Genomic DNA, 11,699 nt, shown 5'->3' with positions numbered 1-11,699 from the left:
ACTTGGCAGGTCAAACGTTTCGGTAGCCTTCCACAAGCTTCCCACAATAAGTTGCGTGAAATTTGGCCCACTCCTCCTGACAGAGCTGGTGTAATAGTCAGGTTTGTAGGCCCTCCTTGCTCGCACACGCTTTTTCAGTTCTGCCCACAAATTTTCATAGTAGGATGAGGTCAGGGCTTTGTGATGGCCACTCAAATACCTTGACTTTGTTTGTCCTTAAGATATTTTGCCACAACTTTGGAAGTATGCTTGGGTCATTGTCCATTTGGAAGAGCCATTTGCGACCAAGCTTACTAACTTCTGGCGATGTTGCTTCAATATATCCACATAATTTTCCCTCCTCATGATGCCTTTTATTTTTGTGAAGTGCACCAGTCCCTCCTGCCACAAAGCACACCCACAACATGATGCTGCCACCCCGTGCTTCACGGTTGGGATGGTTTCTTGGGCTTGCAAGCCCCCCTTTTTCCTCCAACACATAACGATAGTCATTATGACCAAACAGTTTTTGTTTCATCAGACCAGATAGATTTCTCCAAAAAGTACGATCTTTTGTCCCCATGTGCAGTTGCAAACCCGTAGTCTGCTTTTTATGGTGGTTTTGAGCAGTGGATTCTTCTTTGTCGTGAGCGGCCTTTCAGGTTATGTCGAGTGTATAGGAACCCGTTTTACTGTGGATATAGATACTTTTGTGCCAGTTTCCTCCAGGCATCTTCACAAGGTCCTTGCTGTTGTTCTGCGATTTGATTTGCACTTTTGCACCAAAGTACGTTCATCTCTAGGAGACAGAACGTGTCTCCTTCCTGAGCGGTATGATGCTGCTCGTGGTCCCATGGTGTTTATACTTGCATATTACTTGCATATTACTATGTTTGTACAGGAATGAACGTGGTACCTCAAGCATTTGGAAATTGCTCCCAAGGATGAACCAGACTTGTAGAGCAGGCCTACCATTTTTTTCTGAGGTCTTGGCTGATTTATTAGATTTTCCCATGATGTCAAGTAAAGAGGCACTGAGTTTGAAGTAGGCCTGAAATACATCCACCGGTACACCTCTAATTGACTCAAATTATGTCAGTTTAGCATATCTGAAAGCTCCTAAGCCATGACATAATTTTCTGAATTTCCAAGCTGGTTTAACCTTTCTAGCCGCAGGAATTCCGCTAGCGGAACACCCACACACATCTTCGCGAAATTCAAAAATATTTTTTTTGAAATATGTCCAATACAGCAAATGAAAGATAAACATCTTGTTAATCTACCCATCTGTCCGATTTTTAAAATGTTTTACAGCGAAAACACAACATATATTTATGTTAGATCACCACCAAATCAAAAAAAACACAGCCATTTTTCCCAGCCAAAGATAGTCACAAAAGCAGAAATAGAGATAAAATGAATCACTAACCTTTGATAATGTTCATCAGATGACACTCATAGGACATCATGTTACACAATACATTTATGTTTTGTTCGATAATGTGCATATTTATATCCACAAATCTCGGTTTACATTGGCGCCATGTTCAGAAATGCCTCCAAAATATCCGGAGTAATTACAGAGAGCACCGTCAATAACAGAAATACTCATCATAAACTTTGATGAAAGAACATGTTTTACATATAATTAAAGATACACTTGTTCTTAATTGCAACCGCTGTGTCAGATTTTTTTTTTTACTTACGGAAAAAGCATACCATGCATAATCTGAGACGGCGCTCAGAAATACACAACATTTCTCCGCTTATGTTGGAGTCAACAGAAAATACGAAATTACATCATAAATATTCCCTTTGATGATCTTTCATCAGAATGCAGTGCAGGAATCCTAGTTCCACAATAAATCGTTGTTTTGATTTTGATATGTATTTGTCTCTAGTACTAGGTCCAATTAGCTACGTTTTGCTACTGTTTAGTTCAATGTCCAACGCTGGCTGCCGCGGTTTCCAGGCGAAGCTCAGACGAAAACTTAAAGTTATATTCCAGTCGGTAAACTGGTCAAATTAAGTAGAGAATCAATCTCGGATGTTGATATCATATATATCCAATAACGTTCCAACCGGAGCATTCGTTTTTGTCTACAGATAATAAAACGCGATTCGAGAAACAGCATCTGCTGCAGACCACTGACTCAAATAGCTGCCATCCGTGGGTCCCACATCACACTAGCAGGCTTCATTCTCACGTTCTACTGACTGTGACATCTAGTGGAAGGCGTAGGAAGTGCGAACAGATCCATATCTTACGGTGATGTGAATAGACGATGAGTTTAACATCAACCAGCCCCAGCCGTACCCTCAACAGGGATTTTGTTATTTTTTTTATTATTTATTATTTTCATCACTTATGTTCAGTTAATGGCTAATTAGTGCTATTAAATTCTGTGCACATTCAAGTTCAATTATTGAAGAAACCAGTCTCACCCTTATTCTAATTCTGTTTGAAATTATGTGTATCCATTCAAGCTGACACTCCAGCCAGTGGGGATCCGATCTGCTACAAATAGTGGAGAATGGCTTTCCCTCGTTGATTCTAATGCAACTCCCCGTGCCCGGTTAACCTGGATTTCACTGGAACAATCAGAGAAATGAAGTTTATCATCCCATCCGTCGCCAAAATTGTTGTGAAGTTTATACTTGCATACTATTGTTTGTACAGATGAACGTGGTACCTTCAGGCATTTGGAAATTGCTCCCAAGGATGAACCAGACTTGTGGAGGTCTGCAAGGTAGGCCTTGAAATACATCCACAGGTACACCTCCAATTGACTCAAATTATGTCAATTAGCATATCAGAAGCTCCTAAGCCATGACATAATTTTCTGGAATTTTCCAAGCTGTTTAATTAAGGAAGACCTCGCTCTGAGCGTACCCTCCACAGGGGCTTTTGTTATTTTTTATATTATTTATTATTTTCATCACTTATGTTCAGTTAATGTCTAATTAGTACTATTAATTCTGTGCACTTTCAAGTTCAATTATTGAAAGAAACCAGTCTCACCCTTATTCTAATTCTGTTTGAAATGAAGTATCCATTCAGCTGACACTCCCAGCCAGGTGAGGATCCGATCTGCTCCAAATAGTGGAGAGTGGCTTTCCCCTGGTTGATTCTAATGCAACTCCCCGTGCACGGTTAACCTGGATTTCACTGGGAACAATCAGAAAAATGAAGTTTATCATCCCATCCTCGTCGCCAAAATTGTTGTGGAATTATTGCAATGAAAAGGAGAGACTTTTAGATTTCTTTAAAACAATCAAACTTGATTATTTAATTACTGCAGTAATGGAGTTGGTCGGTAATCACCCCTGGAGGTGATCACTGAGAACTCATCGAGCTGGTTTGAGCCACAGCATTTTATAGCAAAATCCATCCTGCGTTAGTCTACATGACAAACAACAGATGTATGGAATGGGTCACAAGGTTAAAATTTGTATGAAAGATACTTATAATTCACAGCAGACAGTATCTGCTGTAACAACTGTCCTCATTGTGTAGAGACCAGGGTCTGGCCCCCCAACTCCATACTTGAGCCATCTCCCCCTGGTAACCCAGTACAGAAACATTAACTCATGCTCTGGAATGCGGTGTCTTCCAAAGACATCGTAAATCTTCTAGAGGCCCAGTTTAATCAATTTTAAATTCAGGCTGTAACACAACAAAATGTGGAAAAAGTCCAGGGTTAAATACTTTCTGAAGGCACTGTATACCATACAAAATATAACATATCATACTAAAAGCAGTGTGTCGGATTTACGTACAGAAGCAGATGAAATGCTCTGAGACCAGGTTGTCCTGTAGGTTTTCACTCCAACCRTAATCTATGGCACCTGACTCTAATAATTAGCTGTTTGATAATCTGAATCAGGTTATTCGGAGCGAAAACCTACAGGAGGGTAGCTCTCGTTTTGTATTAAAAAAAATTACAATTCGCAATTGTTGATAATGATCTAAAACTATGCAGTTATCGACAATGCTTTAGGCTAGAAACAAACAATAAAATGCCCGAGGAAGATGCGACTCTGATGCACGAGAATGGTTTGTCTCTGACATTCAGAAGCTGAGCTACGACCTTCTAAAGTCGAGGAGTCAGAAATTGTACTTTGCTTGGAAAGGGATCTTATACAATGTGTGGCTGTCACTATCAATTGATCTATTCATTTTCTGTAAAAGAGAATATGTATAATTAAATTGAGGGTTCATATGAATTATCATATATAACATATTTGGTAGTGGAATAACATTTGGGGAAATCAGATCTAAACTTTATTTTCCTTATCCATTATTATTATTATCATTCTTCTTCTTCTTTTTATTATATCATTCATATTCTTATTATCATTAAATAGCCTACCTAAAAGATGCCATGAGTCTTGTTAGACTGTAAAATTGCAGGAAATGAGCTTCAAAACAACAACATTCTACTAGGCCCTCCAGTGTGACATTTTTCAAATGTGAAAAAGGGCCCCTGGTAAAAAGTCTGGAACCCCTGGTCTAGATGATCGCAGGTATTTAGCGGCATCCTGTGGAGCCTGATGGAGGGAGGATGGATCATAGTAATGTCTACAGTAAATTAAGTGGAACGTGTCCAATTCGTGGAAACCATGTTTGATACAGTACCATTCATTCCATTCCAGTGGTACCCCACTATACAGGGAAAAGTTCCAATCTATTGTCTGAGAATTGCTTAAAGGTAATGCCTGTAGCCTAATCCCAAAGACTAAACATGTTGTTGGAGGACTAACATGAACTTTAGATGGAGCTCAGTAAAAGAAGCAATCAGCTAAAYCAGACATCAACGTTCTGTCCCAAATGGCACCCAATTCCCMATATTGTGCACTACTTTTGACCAGGACTTATAGGGTTACGGTCTATTMTAGTAGTGCACTATGTAAGGAATAGAGTGCCATTTGGGAATCAACTCAAAATGTAACATAGGTCAAGCTCTATTTTCAGCAACCAATCCAACCTGGCCTCTTCTCCGTCTTTGTCTCCAGGGATACGGGTGACATTCTGCTGAAGATCTGTAATCTAATGCCCCAGGACACTGGCATCTACACCTGTGTGGCTGTCAACGACCATGGCACTGCCTCCTCCTCTGCCTCTATCAAAGTACAAGGTAAGAGGATGATGGATGTAGGGAGGAATGAGGTAGGAGGTGAGGTTCTCTATGACCATGGAGACTACTGATGTCGGGCTGATGTCTGTTCTCAGGTATCCCAACAGCACCTGCGAGGCCCGTGGCCCAGGAGGCCAGTAGCAATGCGGTGATCGTCCACTGGCTCCCCCCTGCCAGCTCAGCTAGCTGTGCCGTGTCCAGCTACACCGTAGAGTACAGGCAGGAAGGTACAGTAGGCCCATCTCTTCTGGCTCTGGGGTSAKGTTGCACCAAGATACAGATTTAGGATCAGCCTCACCTCCCCAATGCTAACCCTAACCATTAGTAGGGGAAATGCGAAACTGACCCAAGGTCACCATCTAGGCCCAACTTCACKTACAATTCACAAGCTACTGACAGTCACCTGAGATCTTTGAGCTAGAACTTGTTGACCTAACCTCTTCGTTCTCTTCCCTGCAGACTCCCTACTGTGGCAGCAGTCAGTGGTCTCTACGGTAGATGTGTGTGTTAAGATTGAAGAGCTCATTCCTGGGGGGCACTACCAGTTCCGGGTCWGTGCCAGTAACCCCTGGGGGGTCAGTCCACCCAGCGAGCCCTCCAACATGGTGACCCTGCCCAGCGGGAGTGAGTCAAACCCTCCACCCTACAAGCAGGGAGGGAGTTAAGCTATACCTAGACTATGGATACGTCCTAAATGGCACCCTATTCCCTATATAGTGCACTGCTTTTGACCAGGGCCCAGATGCCTGCTCCTAGAATCCATACCAAATGGCACCCTATTCCCTATACAGTGCACTGCTTTTGACCAGAGCCCTATGGTCAAATGTAGGCCACCGTAAAGGGAATAGGGTGCCATTTTGGAAGCAGTGTCTCACGATTGGTATTTCACCCTCATCACAAAAACCAGTCATGGCAGATTGAGAGGTCCTTGAAGAAACGTTACTGTATGAATGTAGCTACAATGTAAATATTGACTAATAAAATGTTCAATTTGTTTTCTCTCTATTCTAAGCTTCCACATATGATGGAATGGGCATTCAGTGGAAAGACAACTTTGAATCGAGTTTCACAGAAATTTGTGAGATTGGACGGTAAAGTACACACCCCCACTGTTTTAAAGCAGCCTATCATAATAATTTGTTGTATTTTATTGGGATTTTTCATACAAATTCTCATAGGCCCACAGCAGCAGTTTGATAGGTACAACAATTACATTTTTMACGTGTTACAACTATCCTCCTACTCCTCTCCCTTCTCCAGGGGCCGATTCTCTGTKGTGAGAAAGTGTCTGAACAAGGCRAGTAAGAAGGAGGTGGCTGTGAAGTACATCACTAAGAAGATGCAAAAGAAGGAGCAGGTGGACCACGAGGCAGACATCTTGAGCCACGTCCAGCATCCTCAGCTGGTGGCTCTGACTGACACKTACGAGTCCCCCACCTCCCTCATGTTGGTCTTCGAGCTGTAAGGACATTTCTGCTGTGGACTTGGGSTGTTTKTKAATTCATATTTCCCTTGATTKCTTGCGTCATCTCTGKTCGCCTCRTTCGCAAAATGCATTGGAGAAGAAGGTCCGGGTGCAGGGGCTTTGGACCTTATCCTCCAATACYATRGAGGAGTCGGCAAGGAGAGAGGATGTGAGGAATCGAGAAAAGATTGAGAAAGAGGGATAGATTATTYTACAGCCTGGTGTTTCAGTCTCTTTTTGCTTTTAGCCAACTCCTCGCTGTGTTGCCAACTGCCAACACGAACATGTGAAGCTCATGGCATGAAATTCATAGAAAAGAACCCAGTATAGGACCCAGGCTAGGGATTTTAGTTTACACTTGGCTTTGTTAGTGTAAATGAACATAGTCATTTGTTTGCATCCCAAATGGCACCCTATTCCCTACATTGGTCAAAATGAGTGCACTGTGTAGGGAATAGGGTGCCATTTAGGACGCACTCTAGTGTCATAGTGTGGTCTGAATACATTTTTGTCTCGTGTTGTTTCCAGGCTGGAGGGCGGGAGGCTGTTGGACTACCTGGTGGCCCATGATGAGCTGATGGAGGAGAAGGTGGCCTTCTTTGTGAAGYACACCTTAGAGGCCTTGCAGCACCTCCACACCTGCAGAGTGGCACATCTAGACCTTAAGGTGAACACAAAGCACACATCAGTACCAATGCTAAGAACATATGTTATTAAAGTGACAGTACACTTTAGTTTGACAGATGTTTTCAGACCTCTAAAGTAGWCTGTCAAGATGAAACCACGTCCCGKGACGCCCCAAATGAATGAAAATTAGTCAACTTTTGTAGTCTAACAGCATCTGAGAAACGTCCCTTTTAACCTGATCTTGGTCAAACCCATTAACAAACGCATTCATATCGTGTCCCTAGCCTGAGAACCTCCTGGTGGATCTCCACGTGCCTGTTCCTTCTATCAAGCTCATAGATTTTGGAGATGCGGTCCAGGTGTCTCGTCACCGTTATGTCCATCTTCTCCTTGGCAACCCCGAGTTTGCGGCTCCTGAGCTGATCCAGGGCACAGCGGTGTCCCTGAGCACGGACGTTTGGAGCGCCGGGGTCCTGGCCTACGTCATGCTGAGCGGTGTCTCGCCCTTCCTGGARGAYAGCCTGGAGGAGACGTGCGTCAATATCTGCAAGCTGGACTTCTGCTTCCCAGAGGACTACTTCCAGGGAGTGAGCCAGGCGGCCAGGGACTTCATCAGCTCTACCTTGCAGCAGGACCCCCGGAAGAGGCCCATTGCCACCATCTGTCTTCAGCACCCCTGGGTGAGTGCCCACAGTGGAGACTACTCCAAGATCCCACTGGACACGGGCCGCCTGGCATCCTTCATCGACAGACGGAGACAACTACACGACGTGCGCCCTGTCACCAACATCAAGGGACTGTTGACCAGCAGCATGGGACACACCCTATAATCACCCTGTGAACAGCCAATTAACACCCTATGAACACAACAAAGGTGAAACGAAACACTCTGTTAGTAGTACTACAGGGGTGTATTCACTAGGCACTAAACAGAACCAAACCGAAGTCAACTGAACCAAACGGGGAGGGACCTACCTGAATTTGTCCAATAGAAACTTGTTTTTGTTGCTAAACTAAACTTTTTTGCAACGGTTTGGACTAATGATTACACCCCAGGACTCTGCCATTGAAACATGGTTTTCCATCTCTGGATAGTAGATACTACTGTAACTTGTCAACAAACATGTGTGAATATCATTACTGTGTTCAAGATGCCAGAAGACAAGACATTGGCATTTGATTGTTTSAGATGTTTCAGAGCTGTAGTATGAAGCACTCTTATGGTGTCCATGTATTGGAAATGCCAAAATTGTAATATATTATCCTTGGAAATGATTAACTAACTCTCAGAGAAAGATCTATGAACGGTAATATAACTGTTGAATGTAATTTATTGTAGAATGTGGTCAGCCTTTGTAGGAGTGCTATTGTATGTGAAGAAATATTCAGCGTTGATCCCTTAGAGTGTGAAGATATAGTATAACGGCTATTTTTCCAATGGTGCGGTTTGAGATATGAATGAAAAGAATCTAACACGATTAACTTCTCACATCACTTTGTACATAATTCTTGTTTGTTAGTACACGTCTGTCACCTCCAAGCTCACTTTGAATGCATTTTGTTGGTTCACCATTCATAAGTCTCAGGTTTAGTTGTGATTGAATGTTCAAAGCTGGAGGGACAGGCTGCAATTTCAATCCAAATAGGGCAGTGACCAAACAATGAGTGGCATATTTCTGTTCTTAGACCCAAATCATTTACAACAAATCTGAAGTCTTCACATTAGCRCTCATCGCTCATGTAGTTGAGGTGAGTCGGACTGCCTGCGAKTTCAAAATCAGTGTCACCCTCAGCCCAAGAGGAATTTTGGTCTAATGGTTAAACGGCCAGTGCAGTCAKAAACGTGACTTTCCTGTGTTCTATATTTCCACAATATGAGGTTGGAATAATACTGTGGAATTGTGAAAATTATGATAATACCCTTTTAGTGTAAGAGCTGTTTGAAATGTCAGCCTGTTTTGTTGGGATGGAGTTTTGACCTGCCTGGTGAGCATCTCTTTATTAGACCAATAAGAGAGTTCCAAACCTCTCAGCCAATAACAGCTAGTTTATAGTTTCCRCCTCCCCACTCAGACCACTCCCAGACAGTCCTAGCAAAGTTCTTATTTGAGAAATTGTTCTTTGCTAGGAAGCTATTTTTGGTTTCTTTTTGATCATTTTAATTGAAAACAATCACAATAAGGCACTTAATTTTTACCCAGAAATGATTTGATATTGAGACCAAAAACAGCTGCATTGGACCTTTTGAGATGTTGGTTTCCTGAGCTCAGAGACTGGGGTTCAGATCCCACCTGTGACACTTAGTACTGGTCACCCGTTTACTCAATATGATTGTTTACTTGTGCAATTAGCACTCAGAGTCTAGAACACTTAATGTAGTATTGCCCCAATAGTGTAGGATTTGAAAACCCAGGCCTGAATTACTTAATTTCTGGATGTATTGTTTATTTAAATATGAGAACTGGTATAACTTGATTGATTTTAAATCGTTATTTATTTATTCAAATTATGGAAGGATGTTTGTTTCTAACATTTTGTAACAGCGGACGCAGAGCCCCATCATTCCCACGTCCTGTGTACTTCAACGTTCTCTAAGGATGCTTCCCAAATGGCACCCTATTCCCTACATAGTGCACTAGTTTTGACCAGGGTCTATAGCACTGGTCAAACAGTGCACTATATAGGAATAGGGTGCCATTTGTGAAGCACATTAAGCATTCCTATAAGTAGGATGTACAGTACAGTATGTCGACTCTCTCACAAAAATCAATCTTCGTCATCAAATGTTTAAGTGTTATGCTGGTTACATTTTTCTCATACCTACAGGCAAGGCAATTGAATGGCAACTCATAAACAACCATAAAACTAGAACCATGTGTACCTGCCTAACCAAATACAAAGCTGGCAGTATGCGCCATGGTACAGTGCTTCAAACCTACTACTGAGCAAATTGGTGAATCAGTTCTGCTTCGCGTTAGCAAGATGTGATACTATTGCTACCTAAAACTAAGTGGTAAAATGCTTAAGATTACAGTGCCTTCTGAAACTATTCATACCCCTTGACTTTCCCCACATTTTGTTGTSTTACAGCCTGAATTTAAAATGGATTKAATTGAGATTTTGTGTCACTGGCCTACACACAATACCCCATGTCAAAGTGGAATTATGTTAGAAATGAATAAAACATTAAAAGCTGAAATGTCTTGAGTCAATAAGAATTCAACCCCTTTGTTATAGCAAGCCTAAATAAGTTAACAAGTCACATAAGTTGCATGGCCTCTGTGTGCACTAAGTGTTTAACATGGTTTTTGAATGACTACCTCATCTCTGTACCCCACATAAAATGATCTGTAAGGTCACTCAGTCGAATAGTAAATGTCAAACACAGATTCAATCACAAAGAGCAGGGAGGTTTTCCAATGCCTCACAAAGGGCACCTATTGGTATATGGGTACAAATAAAATAAAAAAAACAGACATTGAATATCACGGTGAAGTTATTAATTATACTTTGGATGGTGTATCAATACACCCAGTCACTACAAAGATACAGACCTTCCTAACTCAGTTGTGGAGAGGAAGGAAACCCCTCAGGGATTTCACCATGAGYACAATGGTGACTTTAAAACAGCAATGATCATTCAACCAATTTGACAGAGCTTGAAGAATTTTGAAAATCACTGAACAAAAACATAAACGCAACATGTAAAGTGTTGGTCCCATGTRTCATGAACTGAAATWAAAGATCCCAGAAATGTTCKATGCMCACAAAAAGCTTATTTCTCTAAAATGTTGTGCACACATTTGTTTACGTCCCTGTTAGTGAGCATGGTCATTACACAAGTGCACCTTGTACTGGGGACAATAAAAGGCCACTCTAAAATGTGCAGTTTTGTCACACAACACAATGCCACAGATGTCAAAACGTTTGAGGGAGCGTGCAATTGGAATGCTGACAGCAGGAATGTCCACCAGAGCTGTTGCTAGATAATTGAATGTTAGTTTCTCTACCATATACTGCCTCCAACGTTGTTTTTCAGAATTTGGCAGTACGTCCAAACAGCCTCACAACCGCAGACCACATGTAACCACGCCAGCCCAGGACCTCCACATCCAGCTTCTTCACCTGCAGAATCATCTGAGACCAGCCACCCGGACAGCTGATGAAACTGAGGAGTATTTGTGTCTGTAATAAAGCCCTTTTGTGGGGAAAAACTCATTCTGATTGGCTGGGCCTGGCTCCCCAGTGGGTGGTCCTATGCCCTCCCAGGCCCACCCATGGCTGCGCCCCAGCCCAGTCARGTGAAATCCATAGATTAGGGCCTAATGAATATTTCAATTGACTKATTTCCTTACATYAACTGTAACTCAGTAAAATTGTTGAAATTGTTACATGTGGGGTTGATYTTTTTGTTCAGTATAATAATGGGCAAATGTTGCACAATCCAGTGTGGAAAGCTCTCAGAGACTTGTATTTGATTTACTAACCTT

General features: G+C 42.1%; 1 protein-coding gene across 1 annotated transcript in view; it reads left to right on the top strand.

Annotated features, from left to right (window-relative positions):
• The window catches only part of LOC111974350 (kalirin-like), a 334,940-nt gene extending 323,970 nt beyond the window's left edge, over positions 1–10,970 (top strand). The window contains 7 exon segments of the mRNA XM_070447056.1: positions 4,996–5,117; positions 5,213–5,344; positions 5,577–5,741; positions 6,130–6,208; positions 6,378–6,578; positions 7,111–7,249; positions 7,494–10,970. Coding sequence (XP_070303157.1) covers positions 4,996–5,117; positions 5,213–5,344; positions 5,577–5,741; positions 6,130–6,208; positions 6,378–6,578; positions 7,111–7,249; positions 7,494–8,039 — 1,384 coding nt within the window. The 3' untranslated portion in view covers positions 8,040–10,970.
• The last annotated feature ends 729 nt before the right edge of the window (positions 10,971–11,699 follow it).

This window comes from Salvelinus sp. IW2-2015, linkage group LG2, assembly GCF_002910315.2.
Source record: "Salvelinus sp. IW2-2015 linkage group LG2, ASM291031v2, whole genome shotgun sequence".
NCBI classification, from domain to species: Eukaryota; Metazoa; Chordata; class Actinopteri; order Salmoniformes; family Salmonidae; genus Salvelinus; species Salvelinus sp. IW2-2015.
This window is presented reverse-complemented; position numbering and strand designations above follow the sequence as displayed.